Source organism: Macaca nemestrina, chromosome 6, assembly GCF_043159975.1.
Source record: "Macaca nemestrina isolate mMacNem1 chromosome 6, mMacNem.hap1, whole genome shotgun sequence".
NCBI classification, from domain to species: Eukaryota; Metazoa; Chordata; class Mammalia; order Primates; family Cercopithecidae; genus Macaca; species Macaca nemestrina.
The window spans coordinates 67691809-67715541 of NC_092130.1; the positions used below are offsets into that span (position 1 = coordinate 67691809).

The following is a 23733-nucleotide window of genomic DNA, read 5'->3' on the forward strand; positions in this document are numbered from 1 at the left end:
GGATAGCCTGCTCACTTCTGATATATTTTTTCATCTTTACTAAGAGATCATAAAGCCCTAAAAATATTTTGTGCTTGCTTTAGGATTAGGGAAAGGGAGATGGTAAAAGATCAGACTATTCCCCAGATAGTTCCTTATCCTCTGACTTCCTGAAACTCTGCTTTATCATCTGAATTCTGTTCTCATTTCTAATCATTAAACCCTGGACCCCCACAAAATCAGAGCCCTCCCAGTAGCTTAGAAGCAGGGAATTCCCACTGTAATTGCTTGGCAAAGAGTAGCAGTGGAGGCAGTAAAGGTAAGGTAAGGTAAGGAGGAAAACTTTTACACCAGAGCAACAAAAAGAGATGAAATGTTCCTAACATCCCAATTTCAAACTTTGAATTTATTTTCCTCTAGAAATAGCATTATTCAATATTACACATGGTAGTAATGGCAGTTAAAAAAGCATATAAATTTTTTTTGTGGGCAGGGCTGGGACATCATCATTCCAGGCAACACATTATTCCTATGGGACCATGACAGATGTTTAAATTTTTTAACTACTATTCTCTTCATGTTTTCCCTTCCCACAAAAGAAAACCTGAATATCACAACAGGTTTAGCACAGTGCAAAATATATATATATACACATGTTTTCATCCACAGTTCCTGGATTTTTTTTTTTTTGAGATGGAGTCTGGAGTCTGACTCTGTCACCCCACGCTAGAGTGCAGTGGCATAGTCTTGGCTCACTGTAACCTCCACATCACAGGCTCAAGCAATTCTCCCATCTCAGCCTTCTGAGTAGTTGGGACCACAAGGCTGTGCCAACATGCCCAACTAATTTTTTTATTTTTTTTAGAGGCAGGGTCTCTCCATGCTGCCCAGGCTGGTCTCAAACTCCTGAGCTCAAGTGATCAGTCCACCTCAGCCTCCCAAAGTGTTGGGATTACAGGCGTTAGCCACCGCACCTGGCCAGTTCCCAGCTCTTCATTCCCGTAGTGCTTATTACAGTGTTTTTTTTTTTTTTTTTTTTTTTTTTAAATAATGTTGGGGCACTTCAGTCCTCAGGAACATTCTAGAATCTCTCTCTCTAACCTTCTCCTGACCTCCTTTCACCAGCCCAAGGCATGACTCTAATCTGGTTTTGGGTCAAAAACCCCTAATTCCAGAGAGGGTTCTGTCCCCATATCAAAGAAAAAATGCTACACAGAGAGGCCAAGAAAAGTCAGAACAGACAGGCCTTCCTGGGCTTAGATCATGCATTTTTTTATCCAGTCACATTTCTGCATGGTTATCAATCATACCTACGCAATGAGGCCTCCATAAAAAGCCAAGAGGACAGGGTTCAGACAGCTTCCATATAGCTGAACATGTGGAAGTTCCTGGAGGTTGGTACACCCAGAGAAGGCATGGAAGCTCCGCGCCCCTGCCCCTGTACCTCACTCTGTGCATCTCTTCATCTGCATCCCCTGTAATATCCTTTATAATAAACCAGTAAATATAAGCAAGTGTTTCCCTGAGTTCTGTGAGATGCTCCAGCAAACTAATCAACTCCAAAGAGGGGGTAGTGGGAACCCCAACTTGAAGCCAGTCAGAAGCTCCAGAAGCTAGGACTTGGGACTGGGGGGAAGGAGGGGGTGGTCTTGGGGACTGAGCCCTCAACCTGTGGGATCTGATGATATTTCTGGATAGACAGTGTGGGAACTGAATTGGAGGATACCCAACGGGCATCCTCTGTTGGTGTGTAGGGAAAAATCCCCACGTTCTTTGGTCACGGGTGTCTTTTTTTTTTTTTTAATTTATTTAATTGGTAAATTTCTCAAGATGAGACACAGATGTCTTTTACTATGTTAATGATTGTTCTGGTTGGTGCGGGAGCAGAGGAAAAACAAGGGTTTAGAGTTTTTCTGAAACACACAGTGTTTAAAATATTTACCATAATAGTATGGAAATTTATGTAACTCACAAAACCAAACCATGTATTACTTTAGTACTACTGTACTAAAATACAGTAGATGAATGTACAATAAACTAATCAACTAACTCCCCTGTAACTTCAAACTCTTCAATAAATGTCATCTTCCCCTATTTATCTTAGTTGAAATCAGATGACACCACTTTCTGTGCAGCTTTCTCAACAGTGGGTCTTTTTTTCTCTCACATCCTATGTACTTTAGGCCAGGAGATAGGAATAGGATACTGAAGGATCTAGAGCAAATTTGTCCCCCGGGCTGCATGGCCCAGGTTGGCTTTGAATGCAGCCCAACACAAATTCGTAAACTTTCTTAAAACATTATGAGATTTTTTTTTTTTCTGCAATTTTTTTTCAAGCTCATCAGCTGTTGTTAGTGTAATTTTATGTGTGGCCCAAGACTATTATTTTGCCAGTGAGGCCCAGGGAAGTCAAAAGATTAGACAAGCCTGGTCTAGAGGGAGGCAAAAAATATGCTCCTTGCATCCAATTACCACTTCCAAACCATTTCTCCTCCTTTCTTAAACGCCCGAGATCTTCTGACATGATACCCAACTGTGTACCCTCTGTTGCCTCCAACACTCGTCTCCACTCTTACCCCTACCATCACTCTCAGTGACTTCAAAGTCTATGTGGATTACCCACCTAACTTGGCTTATTAGCTCCTTAACTTCTTCACCTCCAAATACCCACTTCCATGATCCACTGAGGACCTTGTCATCATCAACAACTGCATCATCTCCAAATTCTTAACCAAAAATCTCAAAAATCAAACTTCCAGTCTTTATTTTTCTATTTTATTTTTATTTTTTGAGGTGGAGTCTCACTGTCGCCAAGGCTGGAGTATAGTGGTGTAATCTCCATCTTCCGGGTTCAAGCGATTCTCTTGCCTCAGTCTCTCAAGTAGCTGGGATTACAGGCACACGCCACCATGCCTGACTAATTTTTGTATTTTTAGTAGAGATAGAGGTTCATCATGTTGGTCAGGCTGCTCTTGAACTCCTGACCTCAAGTGATCCACCTGCCTTGGCCTCCCAAAGTGCTGGGATTACAGGCATGAGCCACTGCACCCAGCCCCAGATTTCCGGTCTTTAAAATGTATACTGCCCTTCTAGTTCATTGTACCATCTCCAAATTCAACATTCTCTTACCTTACTGTGTTCTCCAATCCAATAAAAAATGCTCTCATTTTTCACCATCCATTACTTTTATCTTTACTATTCTCTTTAGATGCAACAATAACCACTCTCTTTCAAACTCTCAAACCCCTTACTCTTCTCGCCCTCTATTACCTGGTAAAATCCCAACTCTAGCTGAACTGATCCATTCCACTTTTACGTGCCTGTACCAGAGCAGCTTATTATAGAGGAAAGGGGGAAAATCAGCTAACAAGGCTAGCTGGTTTCACCTTAAATTCACAACTATAAACATCAAAGGATATCCAACACTGCCTAGCAGGACTACTATGTTTCCTGGAAAGTTTGCCTTCCCACACTCTAAGTGTCTTTTTTGTCTCCTCAAATTTGTAACAGACCTATTTTTCTACCTATGCCACTCTTTGCTGACGACCTACTTCATGGAGAATATAAAAGCTATGGAGAGAAATTCCCTCACATTTTTAGGCAAGTTAAGTCAGCCATCTTCCTTGGGCCTGTTTTTGCATGTTTAAAATAGGAGATGGTTAGGATAGGAGGGCACATGAGAGACTTAATGATATTTAGGGTCTCTTCCAGTTCTAAAATTCTCTGTTCACCTCCTTTTATCTTTCAGGTTTTTAAAGGCAAGCAAGCAAATCTAAAACAAAAAGCTATTTAAATTTAACATAGCAGGGAATAAAAGGAACTATAATAGGAATCTTCAACTTAGTATTTTCTTCTAGCAAAGAGAAAAAAATAATCAAGTAAACAGTAAACAAATAAGAATTCTAGGTTTTCATACAAGAGAGCTGGTTTTGTTCTTTATAGACACATCAATTTAATCACAAAGAAATGGATGGCATTTCATATTAACGGCTGTGACTAATATCAAATATGTGACTAATATACCAATCAAATATTGGTATGTTATACTAAATTTTTAACATTCCTCCATCACAGAAGAATGCCAATTTATGTAGACTACCATAACTTAGTTTGCCTAGTAGAATTTCTAACATATGTGTTTGGCTCCCATATTTAATAGATTTAATCTCAGAATTCAAATGCAAATTGTACCTACATTTTAAATAGATGTGGGTAAGATTTTTAAATTCGTATTTTGTCCTTGAGATGTAAAAAAAAGTTTAAATTAAAAATAAAAATCATGACACCTACATGGCATAGATTTGTCAGAATTATTATTGAAAATTGGCCAGGTACAGTGGCTCACACCTGTAATCCCAGAACTTTGGGAGGCCGAGGTGGGAGGATCACCTGAGGTCAGGAATTCAGGAGTTCAAGTCCAGCCCAGCCAACATATTGAAACTCCATCTCTACTAAAAATACAAAAATTAGCCAGGTTTGATGGCACGTACCTGTAGTCCCAGCTACTCAGGAGGCTAAGGCAGGAGAATCGCTTGAACCTCCGTCTCCTAGGGAGACGGAGCTTGCAGTGAGTGGAGATCACGCCACTCCAACCTGGGCAACAGAGTGAGACTCTGTCTCAAAAAAAAAAATATATATATATATATTATTATTATTATTATTATTGAAAATGAGGCCGGGTGCAGTGGCTCACACCTGTAAACCCAGCACTCTGGGAGGCCAAGGTGGGTGGATCATTTGAGGTCAGGAGTTCGAGACAAGCCTGGCCAACATGGTAAAACCCCACCTCTACTAAAAATTCAACAAAAAAAAAATTAGCCGGGCGTGGTGGTGCACACCTGTAATCCCAGCTACTCGGAGGGCTGAGGCAGGAGAATTGCTTGAACCTAGGAAGCAGAGATCATAGTGAGCCAAGATCATGCCACTGCACTCCAGCCTGGTCGACAGAGTGAGACTCTGTCAAAAGAAGGAAGAAGAAGGAAATAAAGAAAATGAACCCATTTCTAACAAAAATACTAAAAGAAAAATTTGTCTGCAGTCCCTCCTCAGCTTAGTACATTCTCCATACAGCATCACTTCAAAAATGTTCACATTACATTCGATTTGCTTACATAATTCCTACCCTAAGGCACTACTTACACACAAGTATTTTTTTGCTTTTCCGGTCATACAAAATAACCTGTCTCCTTCCCTTAGGGCTTTGCAAAGTACTAGGAACTAACCTAACTAACTTTTAAAGAATTAAAAGGCAACCATAGCTTAAAGTCTACCTTTTCCAATTATCTCATTTGCACCATCAAAGGAGCCCTAACACAAAGGAATGGCTAATTTAGAAATTTCAAGTCTTCCTGAACAAGTTAGTCAAAGAAATACTTGGACTTACACTTGTAGAAACAGCAGACCAGGTTATTCAGACCAAGTATCCTTACAAAGACAATTTAAAAAGCTAGATAAGATAGTAAAACGATCTTAAAAGCACCAAATAACCACCAAAATAACGAGGAATGAAAAACGAGCTCAAATCCACTAGAAGTCCGGAACCCAGAAAGGTGACCTCAGCTTTTGCTTTTTGTGAGTTTGCCAACAAAGAAGCATTGAAGAGGCTGAGCTTTGTTGTCTGTTGCCTGCACTGCAGGCACAGGAGACCAAAGTCAGAGTCTGAGACCCACCAAGGGTTAAGGACTGCAGTGAAAACAGCATTGGCTTTGGGCTGAGACTCTAAATGGCTGCACCCTAGAAGGAAAAAAGGAACCAGAAGGAAATCATGGACTGAAGTTAGTTTCAAGTCATCTAGGTGGCCCAGGAAAGTTAAAGATTTGAAATTTGATTAAGATGTTCTCACACCCCCAGGCACTTGGTGATAGCAAACGAAAATCTTCTTTAGAGAAATATTAACTTCATCTTATATTATATACATCAATTTATTTCTACAACACAACTGAATCAGCTTCATAGAGACTTCCCAACATTGGAATTATCGGACACAAACTGAAAAATAACTACACTTACTACATTCAAGGGGATAAAGGCCACACTTAAATATTTTTGCTTAAAATTGAAAACTATAAAAAGTGATATAGATTTGAAAAGAACCAAATAAAAATTTATTACTAAAAAAATAAAATAACCTAAATTAGGTATTTACTGGATGAGTTGATAACGGAGTACGCACAGGTGAACAACATCCACAACAACGCCTTTGGTCAAAAAGAAGCAAAAAAAAAAAAAAAAAAGGAAAAGAAAAAAGGTAAGAGACAGGATAAGAAAGTCTAACATACTAAACGAGTCCCAAAATTACAGGAGAGAGAATATGAAGCAAAGACAATATTTGAAAAAATAATGGCTAAGAAATTTCCAGGACTGATAAGACACTAATCCACATATTCACACAGCCCAAAGAATGCCTAATCACAGCATAGTAAAACAGAAAGCCAAAGCCAAATATAAAAATCTTAAAAGCAGCCAAACAAAATCATATTATCTTAAAAGGTAAGACACAAAGAGCTGAGGTCTCAACAACAATGAAATGTGCTGAAATAAAGTAACCACCAATGTTACTAAATGTGCTAAAATAGAGTAACTGCTAACCTAGAATTCTGTACCTAGCAAAAATATCCTTTAAGAATGAGATAAATTAAAGACATTTTCAAGCCAACTAAAGGAAATTCTAAAGAGTATGTTTCAGATCCTTCAAAATCAAAGAAAGCAATCTTAAATGCAAGACCATAGGAAAAGTAAAAAGATGATAAAGACCTGCATTAACTTAAATAAAATACTGGCAGTATCAAACAGTAACAACAACAATAATGAGGAAGAAAGAGAAAAAGTAAGAATGAATTAAAATGCACAACAAAACTGTATGAGTAGTGGCTGGGCATGGTGGCTCACACCTGTAATCCTAGCATTCTGGGAGGCTGGGACTTCGAGACCAGCCTAGCCAAGATGATGAAACCCCATATCTACTCAAAGTACAAAAAAACTAGCCAGGCATGGTGGCACATGCCTGTAATCCCAGCTACTTGGGAGGCTGAGGCATGAGAATTGCTTTAACTTGGGAGGCAGAGGTTGCAGTGAGCCAAGATCACGCTACTGCACTCCAGGATGAGCAACACAGTGAGACTGTCTCAAAACAACAACAGAAACAAACAAACAAAAATAACTATATGAGGAGGGCTGCAAGTAGAATTAAAATGCATTATCTGAGAAAAGGATAAAGGTATTGAATAACATTAGATTTTATAAGACAGCAATTTCTAAAATAACTAGTAAAAGAAGATCAAACAATAATAAAGAGAAAGCTAGTGCTGTTATATTCATCCCAAACTAGACTTTAATGTGAAAGTACTACCAGAATAAAAGAGGAAAACGTGATAATGTTGAGTCACTGAGAAGATATAGCTATTACACATTTCGATGCATCTAATAGCATAGCCTCAAATTTATAAAATATTAGAGAACTACAAAGGAAACACTCAAATTCACAATCATAATGGAGTATCCTAACATACGCTTTTAGTAACTGATGAACAAACAAAAGATCTCTCACGATACTTAAGATCTGAAATGCAGGATTAACAAATATGACCTAATAAAAAAATACAGAGAACTGCACTCAATAAATGGAGAGGGAAAAAAAAAAGACAATATACTGAGCCATATATGGATCTCAAATTTTAAGTCTGAAATAACAGGCCTTTGAAACAGAGTATGTTGTTGGATTACACAGTAATTTTACAAATTAAAAACAAATAAAATAACTAGAAAATCTCCGTATGTTTAGAAATAAAAATATAATACTTCCAAATAATCCAAAAGTCAAGGTACAAATCGTAATAGAAATCTGAAAACATTTTAAGTGAATTATAAAAATACTATGTACCAAAAAATACTACGTATCAAATCTAGTAATAGAACTAGCTAAAATGGTGCTTAGAGGGAAATGTTTAACTTTATGAATATATTTAAAAAGAAGAAATGCTGAAAATTAAAGAACTTCACAAAAGAATCCCAAAAAGTAGGAGGGAAGGAAATAAGGAGCAGAAATTAACGCAATAGAAAATAAACATACAACAGACTAGCAAAATTCAAAATAGTTCTTTCGAAAGACTACTGATGGTTCTTTGGAAAGACTACTGATCTCTGGTGAAACTAATAAAGGAAAAGGAAAAGGTACAAATAACCTACGTCAGATATGAAAAGAGAATCTTTTCCTGCAGCCATTAAAAGGACCACAGAATATTTATTACAAACAATTTCATGCCAGTAAATTTAAAATTTCAGATACAAGAATTATTAGGGGAAGAATTACAAAAATAATCGCAAGATAGAATACTTGAATAGGCTTAAAAACAATACACTGAATTAATAATTAAAAACCTTTCTTCCCAACAGAAAGAAATGATAAATGCTCAAAGTGACAGGTACTCTAAATACCCCAACATGATCATTACATATTTTATGCGTGTATCAAAAAATCACATGTACCCCATAAATATGTACAAATAAATACCAAATTTTAAAAAACCTTTCCACAAAGAAAACTCCCAGCCCAGATGGTTTCTCTGACATGTTATAACAAATATTTAAGGAAGAATTCATTCCAACTATACACAAACTCTTCCAGAACCAAAAATGATGGGCACTTCATTTTATTTTATTTCACATCTTGACAAGAATGGTACAGGCCACCTCATTCATGAACACTCAGGTCTCTTAGCACAAAGAGCTTCTCAAAAAGCCCTTCCCTTACCAAACTAAAGTAGTATCCCCTGTCCCCTGAACCTATTTTATTCTATTTCAAGGCCTATATACTACCTGATGTTATTTGTGTTTGTGTATGTGTACATATATAATATTTACTGACTATGTCCCCCACTAAAATTTAAGCTCAGATAACACAGGCTCTGTTTTGTTCCCACCCAATGTTGCCACACTGTCTGCCTACAGCAGACAAAAAAACCCAAAAATATTTGTTCAACTAATAATTGGTTTTGGTTTTGTTGAGAAAATGACCAAAACACAAGTAGAATTCAGTAACACTTTCAAATGAATTCATACTGTACTATAATAATTGCAAGAGCATCATATACACGCTTTAGTGGTAGCAGTACAAGGTACATAATTCAGGATTCAAAAATAACTGATGAAGGAATGAGGCGTTCTTAAATTTCCAAACATCTCCCATCCCCAAGGGGAACCACAACTCTATTTCAATAGTTGTTTTATATATACTTGTTTCTTCTTTTCTGTATTAGGCACAAAATCATTCACTAACTCCATAAACAGTTATTGTACACTACTATGCCAGGCAGTATTCCAGACATTTAGACATTAAGAATACAATAATTAAGATAAGGTAGAGTAATGCATGGGACAGAAAAATAATACCCATAGAGTGTGATATATAATAGAGGCATATAGATTGTAGAGCTGAAGCATGACAGAGGAGCTAATAAACTTTTTAGGGGTAGATGTTTAGGGAAGGTTTCAGAAGTGGTGATACTAAATAAATACTTGTAAAATCAAATACAAAATATTTTTCATTTTACTATATGTGAAATGAGGATATGAAGTCTGAAAGTACTGCAGTAATTTACCACCATAAGATAAGCTAGCCCAAGAATGAAACCAAATCATGGGGAATAATGGAGAATGAATAAGAGAAATCAAGTCCTTGATGTTTTCATGTGAGCCACTGGATGAAACCTTAGCTGAAGTTTACTAGAAGATCTCAGTCCCTCATTTTGTTTAAGCCAGTTTTATGTTTTCTGTCACTTGCAATGTAAGAATACAGATGAATCTCTGAATTCTTTCAAAAGGCAAAGCATTTGCTAATTTCAGTGTATACATGTGGAGGGGCACTACTGGTATTTTTGAAGGCACAATTCTGTTTTGTAGGACCATTTCCAAACATCACAGGACACTTAGTGTATCTGGCCTCTACTCAGTAATTATGAGTAGTACCTCACAGTCACTGTGACAACCAAAAATGTCCTCATATAGTATTTCCAAACATCTCCCATCCCCAAGGGGAACCACAACTCTATTTCAATAGTTGTTACATACAGTATACCTTTTCTCACAGTAGCTCCAACAGATACGCTTAAATGTACTTAACACAATCTTAAATAAACTGGGATATACCACTGAAATATTCTAATTTTACATAAAAATTCATTTTTAACCAGTCACCTAGGACTATCTAAATGTTCAGCCAAAATCCTACGTATAGGTTCGGCACCGTGGCTAACGCCCATAATCCCAGCACTCTGGGAGGCCAAGGCAGGCGGATCACTTGAGGTCAGGAGTTCAAGACCAGCCTGGCCAACATGATGAAACCTTGTCTCTACTAAAAATACAAAAATTAGCTGGGTGTGGTGGCATGCGCCTGTAATCCCAGCTACTTGGGAGGCTGAGGCAGGAGAATCGCTGAAGCCAGGAGGCAAAGGTTGCATTGAGCTGAGATCAAGCCACTGCACTCCAGCCTGAGTGACCCAATGAGACTCCGTCTCAGAGAACGAACCCACACCAAAATCCTATGCACAGCTTATATTAACTCTTGGTGTAAACAGTGTTTTAAATTTGCCACTATTATCTGAAAATTCTTATTTAAATTTCTCCATACAATACTGTAATTGACACCATCTGTTACCTTCTAATCAGTCATTTGCTTACCCTCTTCCTAGACTGAAAAGCCACATATTTATTTTCCCACCCTCCTCGTAACTAAGGCAGGGGCACGCCTGGATGGACATCGGAAAGAGGGCTTCTGTGAAAGGTTTAGTTGCCTAATTAAGAGATGAGAGGACAAACTTCCACCTGTCTTTGGTAACTGTGTGAGAATGTGATGCCTGGAGCAGAGCCATCTGCAACCATGATGGCAAAGTCTGAGTCCAAAGTTAAGCACACTAAGGATAGCCAGCATAAAGATGTAAAACACCTGAATCCTTGATGAAATCATAGTGCAGCTAAATTGACTAATCACGGACTACTCCATTTCTGGACATTTTATGTGAGATACTGTATTTTTTTTTTTTTTTTTTTTTGAGATGGAGTCTCGCTCTGTCACCCAGGCTGGAGTGCAGTGGCGCAATCCAGGCTCACTGCAACCTTCACCTCCCGAGTTCAAGTGATTCTCCTGCCTCAGCCTCTTGAGTAGCAGGGATTACAGGCACCTGCCACCACACCCTGCTAATTTTTGTATTTTCAGTAGAGATGGGGTTTCACTATGTTAGCCACGCTGGTCTCAAACTCCTGACCTCAAGTGATCCACCCGACTCAGCCTCCCGAATTGCTGGGATTACAGGCGTGAGCCACAGCGCCTGGCCCGAGATACTGTTTAAATCAATGTTAACTGGGTATTATACAACTTGGGGGCCTAACAAAACAAGATTTATTCAAGATCTGACACGTGATTGACAGTGGGAGAAGAACCAAGTTTTCTCAAAGATTTCAAGACTGGGTGGTTGAGAGAAAGGTAGTTAGAAAAGAGAAATTGGGGGAAGAGGAATACAAACACACACATGCTGCTGGGCGCAGTGGCTCATGCCTGTAATCCCAGCACTTTGAGAATCCCAGGTGGATCACTTGAGCCCAGGAGTCTGACATCAGCCTGGAGAACACAGCAAGCCCCGGTCTCTTTAAAAAAAAAAAAAAAAAAAAAAAAGGCTGGGTGTGGTGGTGCACACCTGTAGTCCTAGTTACTCAGGAGGCTAAGGGCTGAGATGGGAGAACTGCTTGAGTCCGAGAGGTCTAGGCTACAGTGAGCCGTGATTACGCCACTACATGCCAGTCTGGGTGACAAGAGTGAAACCCCGTCAGTCTCACAAACAACAAAACACGTATGTGCATATATAAACACACTAGGTGAGGTTTGGTGAAGAGATCAAACTGACTCAGTTTAGTATGAGCTACACTCATGGTAGTATACATAAGATAGACATATATAGAAGGAAGTGGAAGTGGGGAGTTGCAGAACCGAGAAACAGCCCCACAGAAGTGATGGTTTATATCATAAAGGATATGATCACCAAGAGAACACAGTGAAAAGCATACGGAACCTTCAGGACACTGTTTACTTCCCCAGGATCCATTCTTCCTTCCCCATATTGTGTTGCAGTCTTCATTTTCAGATAAAATTCACTCCACTGACTAGGCCACTTAGGATAATTACATCCCTCTGGACAAAGATATTGTTACAGGTTTGGCAGCATGATCTATGTTTGTTTAATCAAACTAGAGCTTAGGATTGTTGGGAAAAGGCTAGGAGAAGTGGCTTTCTCTCTTCCTTTGGAAATAAATGAAGGGGCTATAATATGAACATCACTAGTGGCCCTTTTTTTTTTTTTTTTATTGGAAGGGAAGCCTAAAGCCCAAACAGGAGGACAATGTTGAGAGAACAGCAGATAAATGAGACCTTAGCCCTGATGACATGACAAAGCACTCTTCAAGCCACTTCTATCTATGTACTTGCCAATTATACAAGCCAAAACATCTCTTCGGGTTTTTTTGTTTTTTTGAGATGGGGTCTCGCTCTGTCACCCAGACTGAAGTGCAGTGGCCCAATCATAGCTCACTGCAGCCTTGAACTCCGCCCCTCATGCAATCCTCCCATGTCCACCTCCCAGAACTGCTGGGATTACAGGTGTGAGATATCTTTCATTTTTAAATCCCATTTGCAGGCTAACTGATATAAGGAAAATGTGAAGAAACTTCCTGAGAAATAGAGAATCAGGAAGTATAATGCAGAAAAGCCAAGAAATTTAGATCATTTTATGACTACAGAAGCCTGTGTGTGTGTATATATATATACACACACACACACATACACACACACACACACACACATATATATATATATATATATATATATTTTTTTTTTTTGGAGACGGAGTCTCATTCTGTCACCCAGGCTGGAATGCAGTGGTGTGATAGAAGACAGTATATCAGTATATTTCACAACTGATCTAAGGCAGCAGTCCTCAACCTTTTTGGCACCAGGGACTGGTTTTGTGGAAGACAATTTTTCCATGGGACAGGAGTTGGGTGGGGGATGGTTTCAGGATGAAACTGTTCCACCTCAGATCATCAGGCATTAGATTCTCATAAAGAACATGCAACCAAACCCCTTGCATGTGCAGTTCACAACAAAGCTGGCGCTCCTATAAGAAACTAATGCCGCCACTGATCTGCCAGGAGGTGGACCTCAGGCGGTAATGCTTGCTTTCCTGCTGCTCACCTCCTGCTATGCTGCCCAGTTCCTAACACCAAACAAGCCAAGGACCCATACCTGTCTGCAGCCTGGGGGTTGGGAACTCCTGGGTCTAAGGAAACCAAGGACGACAGAGGAAATATCATTGGATTTGGTGATTGAGAGGTCACAGACAACTTATAAAACAGTAGTTTCAGTGGTGAAATGGTAAAGGCAGTCCGAGTGCAAAGGATAGAAACATTTAGTAAGAACTCTACAATGTACCAAACACTTGGATGGACATTTAACATGGGTTAATTTCTTCAACTACCATCCTGTGAGATAAGTATAACATATTTTATAGATACAGAATGAAATCTGAATAGTAACATACCCACAGTCACACAGCTACTAAAGTGGTTTTAAAAGACTTCAAAAACCAAGATCAAAAGTTCTATCTTGCTCAAAAGTCAATGTTCTTCCTACTATAACAGCTTCCTGGGATGAAAGAATGAGTCTTTAAAGAAAAGAACAGAAATAGAGTGGCATAGCAGACTCAAGCTTTAGAATGTCCTCCTAGAGTTGAACAGCATACACACTTACATGGCAGAAGATACAAGCATCTATGTAGACTAGAGAGGGAGAGGCTGAAGAAAGTGGATAGGAAATGAAAATGGACAGTTTCTAGAGAAAGAAAGATGGGAAAGGGTAATCATGGACACATTTGGAGGGAGGGGGTTGCTTTTGAAAAGAAGGAAGGTCATTTCTTCCTCTGAGATATATGTAAATAAAGAGATGACATTGAGATGAAAAAAGTGAAGTGGAAGTATACCTCAGATGGTTGAGATTTTTCTCAGTAAAGGAAGAGATCAAGTTATTTGCTATAAAAACCTTAGGAAATGAGAAGAAAAGGAACACAACACTAGAGACCCAGCAGAGAGCACCAACTGGCATAAAAACTTACCAATATCCTCATATAGCTGTCTCTGATGTCCCTCAGAATTTCAGGGGTCAAACTGATAAAGCTAGTGAGGCTTATTTAGGATTGGGCACTGGAAAGGTACGTCTACAGAAAGTGAAGCATTCTAGGCCACCAATAGCAGCTTAGTAAAAGCTGATGATCATGGGATCCTGGTTACACAGGGAGGCAAATGAAATCAGCACTAGGGTAATGGATTGGACGAACAAGGAGACAAAGAAGGTTCATAAAGAGAAAGTGAGAGAGAAAGGAAAAAATACCAAATTCCATTAAGAGTGGAAGAGTGAGAGGGCTAGTTTGTTTGTTTGGAGACAGGGTCTCGCTGTCACCCAGACTGGAGTGCAACGGCATGATCTTGGCTCACTGCAATCTCTACATCTCGGGCTCGAACAATCCTCCTGCCTCAGCCTCCCAAGTAGCTGGAATCACAGGCATGCACCACCACGCCTGACTTATTTTTGTATTTTTTTTTTTTTTTTTTTTTTTGTACAGACGAGGTTTCACCATGTTGCCTAGGCTGGTCTCAAACTCCTGGACTCATGCGATGCATCCGCTTTGGCCTCTCCCAAAGTGCTGGAATTATAGGCATGAGCCACCACACCCTGCCAAAGTCAGAGGTTTTAGAGTTTGAGGTCAGATGTTTTTTGATACAGAGCTTCAAATCATTTTGCCAAAAGCAGTAAGCCACTGACTGGGGCTCAGAAACCCCGACTTTGCTACGGTCCCTTCAAACTGTATGCAGAGAATTCAGAGACAACCAGCTCTAAAAACACACAGGCTCTGGTTCTAGAAAAGTGAAGGCTAGCAACGAATCAACTAGCTCATACAAGAATAAAACATAAAAATATTCCTCCTTCTTTTAAGCTGAACAATTCTATCTCTAAAATTTAAAAATGCATTAATAGGTCAAAAGTCCACAGCAAAGGGAAAAACAGATTATGTGTTATGAGACAGAATGAAAAGTAAACAAATCTGTCAGGCTATTTATAACCCACGCGTTAAAAACTTTTAGCATACAATTCTAATACAGCAGGCATAGTTTGTGCTTATAACTTTGGAGAACAACTAGCATAACTTCCAGAAAACGATGTTGCTCAATTTAATGTTAATAAAAAGGTCCACCCATTAGCAATCTCAAAGAGCAAGCTATCATTTATATTTTTAATCTCACTTCTACAATTTTGGGGCTCTTGACACATTATCCAACCCTTGCATCCAGGGAAAGATGGAAAAATTAGCCATGGCAACTTCCTCCGCTACCGCTTTGATCCTACATTTTGCACTTCCAACTCTGGCAAGGTACCACGTTATTTAGGACAGTTTTTTACACTAGTAATTCTGACTACCCTTGCTCCACAAATAAAGGAGGGAGCTGAGACTGACAAGTCTAAATTATATGGAAAATATCGAGTACTCCTAAGGAGTGTTAAGCAGTAACAACAATCGAGAATACAAGCAATTTAAGAAGTTTTGAACTTAAAAAGCTTTTTTCCATTTTAGTCCTGTCTAAATAGAAACAAAGGGCTTGTACAACATGGAATTCTAAAACGTCAGTGGGCAATTTAAGCTAACACTGAATAAAAGAATAAATCACTTATCCTTGCTTGTACCATTAAGTGATGTCTTACATGTACTGCATAAGGTCTTCTTTTTTAAAACGAATATAACACTTCCCAATTCTTTCACTAGATCTAGAAAGCTCACGCCCCCACCTCAAAGGATCAGAGGCCAAAGATTTCCTACAGCCGAAAAAAATGAATGATTTAGATGAACAATCATTTGCCAACACAGGCACCATTCCTCTACTCCGAGGGTCAAGGAGTCAGACTCCGACCTAAACCATCCAAGGCTCCTGGGGACTTGATTCTCTCATTAAAGTGAACAAAATTCACTGGCCTTTGGATAACAGCCCTTTCTTTGTAACTCCACATGCCGGGCTATCGGGTATTTTCCCAGGCAGAGAGTTTAAAACTTTTAGAGGAAGCAAGAGAGTCGAAACGAGGAAGACTGGTAAGCGACTAAAATGGGAGGGGCGGACGACCCACCCACCTAACGCGAACGGGGCACCGCTTGCAGAGGCGAAGCTCCAGCAACAGCCAGGAAAGGTGGAGGACTGCGGGCGTCGCGACCCCCTTCCACTGCGTGAGAATGGAGAACCTGCAAAGCCAGGGGCCAACTGGAGGCCTGAATGGGGAGTGCGGGGAGGGGAGAGGGTGGGACGTGGAGAGAAGAGAGCCACGGGGTCGGGCCGAGCACCGTAGGGTCCGGAGCAGCGGCGGGGCAAAGCCGAGGAAGCTTTGCCGGGGGAGGAGACGTCAATGCTTGCAGCCTCACTCACCTGCCAGACGCTCGCCCAGTGGCCAGAAGTACGAGCGCCGCCTGGGCTTTTCGTCTCCTGCCGGACGCAGCTCCTGCTGCCGCCGGTGCTCCAGGACCGGAGAGTTGAGGGTGGTACAGAAACGGGCAAAGCAGCGACCGGACCCGAGCCCAGGGAGGCGTACATAGGGGGCGCTGGGGCCCGAGAAGGCAACTGCGTGCTTCACCTTCCTCACCAACAGCCAACAACGGTTCCCGGGAACAGCATCGAGCCAACCTCGGTCCGCTGCTCCCGGACCTTAGCCCGCAGGTCCCCCCCAGCAGCGGCCAGGCTTCCGGCGGCCACACCCCGCCCCCTTGCTACTTGCCCTCCGCCATCTTGTGGGAGGTGGGAAGAATACACTGCGCATGCGTGAGAAGTGGTGCTGGCTTCCCACAGCAGAGGGACTAGAGCCTGTTATGCGCAGGCGCAATGGGTGCTGCGCTCCGCTTGCGGGGCACTGCTTGGCGATTCTGTCCCGTGAGCCATTGCTGCCTAGGCAGCAGAGTCTCTGTTGCCATACCTACTGTCCTTCTCTGAATTGTGCTGCAGCCCAGTTAATAGAGCCTTCTGCACACACTAGTCCGTTACTATTCTGCAAACATCTGTCGAATGCTCACTATTTGCTACTCCCCGTACTAGACGCTGATGATGGAAAGATGAATACAACTCCGTCCCAACCCCACAGGGGCTCATAAGATAGCGGAGAAACGGAGATGAACAAGTTATTATTTTGTAGCTGCGACCTCTGCTTTCCTACCACCTCTCACTACCACCCTGTAGTTTTAATTTTAAAACACCTCTTCCGGGAAATCCTTGTTTGTCTCACACAGTGTGGTAAGTTATTTACCTTACATTACCTCTTCAGTTTCATTTCATTCAACATTAATTAAACAGTATCATTTGGGTTTCCGATATATACTAGATACTGTTTCAGGCTCTAGATTTACAGCAATAAGAAATACAATAAACTCATGGAACTTACATTCTAGTGTGAAAGAATAGACAATAAAAGACAGTAAACAAAAGAATGTTTGATGGTGATAAGGAATAGAAAGCAAACCACACAGAAAGATGATGGACAGAGAGGCGGTGATTACTGATCTTTCTCCAGAGGTGACGTTTAATCTGAACCCTAACTTACCACAGGGGCCCAGGAGCCATCGGAAGACCTGAGGCAAAAGCTTTCAGCATAGGGAACCACAGAACAGAGCCTGAGGTGGTAGCAAGTCTGATATGAAAGAGGGACAGAAAGAATAGGTGGGATGGACAGTGGGAAGGGGAAGTGGTCGGGGGAGTAAGAGGCCAAATCAGGTAGGGCCTCCGGGTCTTGGTAAGAAGTTGGATTTTATTCAAAATGGCCCTTGAATGTTGTTGACGCTGCCTCCCCTAGCCCCCACTACTCCTCTTCAAACACTTCTAGCTCCTGACTGCCTTGCTGCTTTGTATATGCCCCCTTGACTACCTGGAAGACCCTTCCTCTTGTTCTTTAAATGTCTAACTTGTTATCTTTCAAGTTTCAGTTTAAATGTCACCTCAGAAAGGCCATCCTTCCTAGAATAATAAATTTTCCCCTGCCTTCCTTATTATTCTCAATCATTGCACCTTATCATCTTTTCCATGGTACTCAATATGTTTTTAAATGGTCTATTTATTGTTTCTTCACTGCCTCCACACTAAACAGCGGACTCCATAAGAAAGGGAAGACATTTTGTTCACCAATGAACACACAGTGCCAAGCACCATGCCTGGCATGGGTGATCTGTCGCTCAGTGTCTTTTGATTTGATAAGTGTGGAAGTTTGTCAGAGTCTAACTAGTTGGTGGTGTACTAAATGCAAGTCACTTCTTATTTATATGTATCCTCAACTAATTTATAAATAGGAACCTTGGAGAGAGCAAATGGGATGGAGAAGGGTGGGTGATGGTGGGGCAGTGGGCAGGGTTTATATTACGTATGTTTGTAGTATGGGGAGAAGGAAGGCTTCAAGTTAATGGAATCCCTATTGTATGTGCTGTGAACTATGTTAGATATGAAATCCTCACCACAACCTGCTAGATAATTATCCTCACTATTATACATGGGCAAATTCAGAGAGATTAAGTCCCTTGCCCAAGGTCTCACATTAAGGGATAGTGCTGACCATAAAGTCTATGCCCTTCCCATCTAAAGAAATTGGATTTGGAGACAGGCTTATTTGGTGATTTGATTCTGTGTCATTAGCAGGCTTTCATTAGAGATTTCAGTTACCCCCAGTTAAGAGTCCCAGTCATATTACTATCCTTGTGTAGGACCTCAAAGGGCCTGACTGGAAACTATTGTCATTCTTTTCTTTTGAACTAGAGCAGAGCTCATTTTAGCATTTTCCTTTTAATGTTTTTTTTTTTAATTCTGTATTTATTTTTATTAATAACGTACATACATTTTCATTAAAGGAAAAGAAGAAATACCATCTAAATGGATACATAGTCTAAATGCTAGCTGCATCCATTGGTTAGGCTTCTCACTGTGCCTAGATGGGACTAGCTCTCCCATCTAGGACCCAGGTGATACCTTAGACCCCCAAAGACCCCTCTGGAAAAGAGTTATAGGCTCACTGCAACAACCTCTTCTTCCATTGACTTATCAGAATTACACACCATCATTTCCCCTCTAAATGGGATAGCTGCCTCGGGATGGCTGGGGAGACCTACCAGGAAGGATGGGGCTGGCATCTTATTTGTAGGGGCCATTTAGTCCTTACACGAGAGAAGAGATTCACTGAACTCATAACATATGCTCATCAACCAAACCCTGTCAGTCCATGTGCAAATCAAGTAGTAGGTAGGAATATATACTTGAAAACACTTCCCCACCTTCTACCTCACTACAATGTAATCCTTGGAATAAATCCTAGAAACAAGACAAAGTCTTCAGTTTCTATGGTATTTGCTTCTCTTATGGTTACCATCTGTTAGAGACTGAATTGTGCTACTCCGAAAAAAGGTATGTTGAAGTTCTAACTTTCAGTACCAAAGAATGTACCCTTATTTTGAAATAAAGTTATTGCAGATTTAATTAAGATAAAATGAGGTCATACTGCAATAGAGTAGGATAACCGACCATGACTACTGTCCCTTTAAGAAGGTGACCATGTGAAGACAGAGACAGAACGTGAGGATGCCAGATGAGGACAAAGACAAATCGGAGTTATGCAGCTACAAGCCAAGGAATGCCAAAGACTGCCAGCAAACCGTCAGAAGCTAGGAAGAGGCATGCATGGACTTTCCTACAGGTTTTCAAGGGAACATGGCCCTGTGGACACCTTGACTTTGGATTTATAACTTTCAGAACTCTAAGTCATTAAATATCTGTTGTTTTAAGCCACCCAATCTGTGGTACTTTGTTATAACAGCTCTATGAAATTAATACACCATTTTATCTGGCAGGGCCTGAAATAGAGGAAAGTGATGTGGGCAGGCAGTGAGAAGGCTTGAGCTACTGCCCCAGTTGGGCAGCAAGCCAGCTGCACAACCTCAAGCCAGTCACTGAACAACAGTTTCCTCATCTGTACAAACAGGAATAATGATAGCCACCCTGCCTACTTCAAAGATCTGCAGTAGTAACTAACAAGTATTCCTCCAGTGATGCTGTGACCAAGGTCTGACAGATACTAAGAAACAATTACGTAAAGACAGGGTTCCTGCCACAGGGAATTTTACAGTCTGGCTGAGAAAACTAGACACTTTCCTGTGATAAGATAACTAGTATGGGCCAAGTGCCAAGTGCGTGGTTTGAATGTTATTCACTATTGATGCTGAAAAAGGGAAGGATCTTGTGGACTGGGGTGGAGAGGGAGACTCCATGAAGGGCCTTAGCAGAAAAGGAATTTATTAGAAGGATATTTGACACCTACAGGATCTTCAGGAACAGCATGCGACATTATGCCCGGAACTGGTCCCAAGAAGCCATCACTGTAGCCACTGCTGGATGCAAATACCAAAACTGAGACTGCCAATACCACTTGACCCAGAGTGGATGATACCTCTGCTGCCTCTGGAAAATAGATACAGTTACTATCACTGCCACTACTCTCAACAGAATGGAGAGTCACTTCATATTCACAACATTAGCTTTCAACCTCAAGCCTAGAATGGGGACAAATCATGGGTATAACCTAGTCACACATTAACACTCTAGCTACATGCTGTCCAATAGAAATATAATACAAGCCACATACATAATTTTAAGTTTTCTAGTAGCCACATAAGAAAGGTTTAAAAAAAAAAAAAAAAAAACACAGCCTCTAATCCCAGCACTTTGGAAGGCCGAGGAGATGGGAAGATTGCTTCAGACCAGGAATTTGAGACCGGCCTGGGTAACATAGTAAGACACTGTCTCTAAATTAGTTGGGAATGGTGGTACATGCCTGTAGTCCTAGTTACTCTGGAAGGCGAGGCAGGAGGGTCACTTGAGCCCAGGAGTTCCAGGCTGCAGTGAGCTATGATTGTGACACTGCATTCCAACCTGGGTGACACGGGGAGACCTTGACTCTAAAGCCAAACAAAAACTAGGTGAAACCAATTTTAATAATATATTTTGTTTAACCCAATATATCCAAAATTTTTCAACATGTTGCACTAACCATGTGTCAAGTGCTCAGTAGCCACATGTGGCCAGAGGCTACCATAGTTGATAGCACAGCGCTAATCGATAGGAATGCCAGGAAAATGAGCATATGAACTTTTAATTTCCGTAGTGAGAGGGGACTTCTGCTTCATGAGGAGGGCAATATCCTAAACATAGAAAGATAATTCAGACATAGTCTTACAAATGGAAAATAAAGTTGAAGGAAAACCAAGACTGGATTTTAGAGAATGGAAAATGGTAAACTAAGGACATTTAATTTCATCATGTAGTGACTGAGGGCCACTGAAGGTTTGTGAAATGGGGAAGTATTTTGAAAATTTAATAAAAGTACCATGCAGGGGTAGATGATAAATTTAAAAAGCCCTTGAAGTTAGAATTTCTGGGCTTAGTTATGTTTTTTATCTGTGCAGCTTTGTACAAGTAGCCTCTCTGGAATTTTCTTCTCATCTTCAGATGTGGTGCTTATAATATCTGTCTCAGGCTTGTTGTGTTGTGAGGATTAAATGAAATGGTGCATATGAAAATGACCAGCACCTGGTGCATTATTTAGGGTTCTCCAAAGAAACAGAACAACTAGAATATATATGTAAAATATATATATATAAGATTTATTATAAAAATTGGCTCCTGTGGTTATAGAAGCCAAGAAATCCCACAATCTGCCATCTGTAAGCTGGAGAACCAGGAAAGCCAGTGGTGTAATTCAGTCTGAGTCTGAAGGCCTGATAATCAGGGTGCTGACAGTATGAATGCCGGTCTGAGTCTGAAAGCTCAAAAAACCGGGAGAGTTAATGTCCAAGACAGGAGAAGATGCTCACCCACATTGGTGAGGGAGATCTTCTTTATTCAGTCTATGAATTCAAATGCTAATCTCCTTCTGAGACACCCTCACAGACACACCCAGACATAATATTTTATCTCTTATTTGGGCATCCCTTAGCCCAGTCAAGTTGACACATAAAATTAGCCATCACACCTGGCAAGCACTCAATAAATGATACTTAAATCTGAATGAATCTGAGTATCTGGTTAGAGGTCTAGATAAATAGTAAGGAGGTTGGATTATTTCCTAAAAGTCAAGAGGAACTCTAGAGTAAAAACCCAGAAAATATGTATTTTAGATATCTTGATTCTGTCTCAGCGTGGACAAGTTAAAATGTGTACTTGTTTTTTGCCTAGGCCATGTCTTCCTTGAAGCCCTTACTGGTCATCCCTGGCCAGAGGTCATCTCTCCTTCCATGGCTTATTGTTCTCCTTTAGGTAGTATTACATAGCTGTGTGTTGGCCTCATGTCTTGTCTTCTTTACTATAATAGATATATACATGAAGGCATAGGCCATATCTTATTCATATTTGTATTTATCTCCTACAATTTCTTGAATTGAAAGTGTCCAAACAAACAGAAGCTGATGAGTACCATGAGTATTCATTATATTATTCTTACTACTTTTGTGTATGCTTGGAATTTTTCATAATGAAAAGTACTTTTAAAAAGAAATCTAAGAAACTTCTGCTGCTAGATGGTGGGGGGGAGGCTAAGAACCAGTGTTTACTTCCTTCTCCTCTGGATATTCCACTAAAATGTCAGTAGCAGGACTTAATTTTTGGTGAAACTAATGAATGTTAAGCTTCAAGGCTCTTCACTTGCATGGACGCTTGCATGGGTCCTGGAAAATGCCTTAGCAATACGTTCGTAAGTTTTTGTAAAATCTGCAAAAGTAGTATCTCTTAATCACAATTGGTTGAGGGCATTATCTCTTTCCACTTTGACTTACTGTCTGTCACAGTTCTGTTTTGTCAGGTGGTATTAGAGTAGCTCTAATAACTTTGGGTTCCAGCTAAGGGGAAGTTGAGTTTAAGATACATTTAAAAAAATTTGGTCAGAGGATATTTATGTGATTCATAGTTACGTCTGTGTCTAGTATCTTATTGATAGCTATCCTAGTGGAGGAATAGCTTCCAGGAGTACCTATAGTCCAGTGCCTGACTCTGTCTGCATTCTAACACAATGTGGGGAGGACCAGAGTTTGTGTTGCATTATGAACATGTTCTGTGGCACCTGAACCCAAAGTATGTATAGAGCCAGAAGTTAGTCTATAGAAAATTCTTCCCAACTTTATAGTACATATGGAAAAGAAATGTGTAGATATCACAGAAAAAGAAAAGACGTGATAGAATTTTTCCCAAATGAGATGACAATCTTAAGAAATCACAAGCCATTACTAATAACAAGTTGTCAAGCTGAAAAAAACCTAAACTATCAATAATAAAAAATTTTTGATTAACCATGTTAGAAGAAAGACTGAATTATATTTCTATTCAATCTATTGAATTATAATTAAACAAAATTACCAATTAAAGAGCATCTAGACAAAAAATATAGGACAAAACTACAGAGGTATGTCAGGCAGTAAAATAATGCACTTGTGTTATTTTTCCAGGTTTTGTGATGCTTGTGGATTTTGTGTCAGTGTTCTAGATTTATTTTCTCATTCTAAAGAAATATTTACTTTCTCACCTAAATTTATATTCAAACATTGTATGTTTTTCAAATTCAATGTCTTATCATGGACCTCTGCAATTACAGTTAAAGACATCAAC

General features: G+C 40.2%; 1 protein-coding gene across 8 annotated transcripts in view; it reads right to left on the reverse strand.

Annotated features, from left to right (window-relative positions):
• LOC105499964 (APC regulator of WNT signaling pathway) overlaps window positions 1–16870 on the reverse strand; it is a 144143-nt gene extending 127273 nt beyond the window's left edge. For 4 of the 8 annotated variants that reach the window (XM_011772863.3, XM_071098600.1, XM_011772859.3 and 1 more), the window contains exon 1: window positions 16486–16621. Coding sequence is in view for 4 of the 8 variants with exons in the window: in XM_024787152.2 (XP_024642920.2) it covers window positions 16486–16650 (165 nt within the window). In the remaining 4 variants the exon portion in view is untranslated. Of the gene's footprint in view, window positions 1–16485 lie in introns of all 8 variants that reach the window. The other 4 variants (XM_024787152.2, XM_011772858.3, XM_011772854.2 and 1 more) reach the window with 2 other exon arrangements.
• Window positions 16871–23733: the final 6863 nt, after the last annotated feature.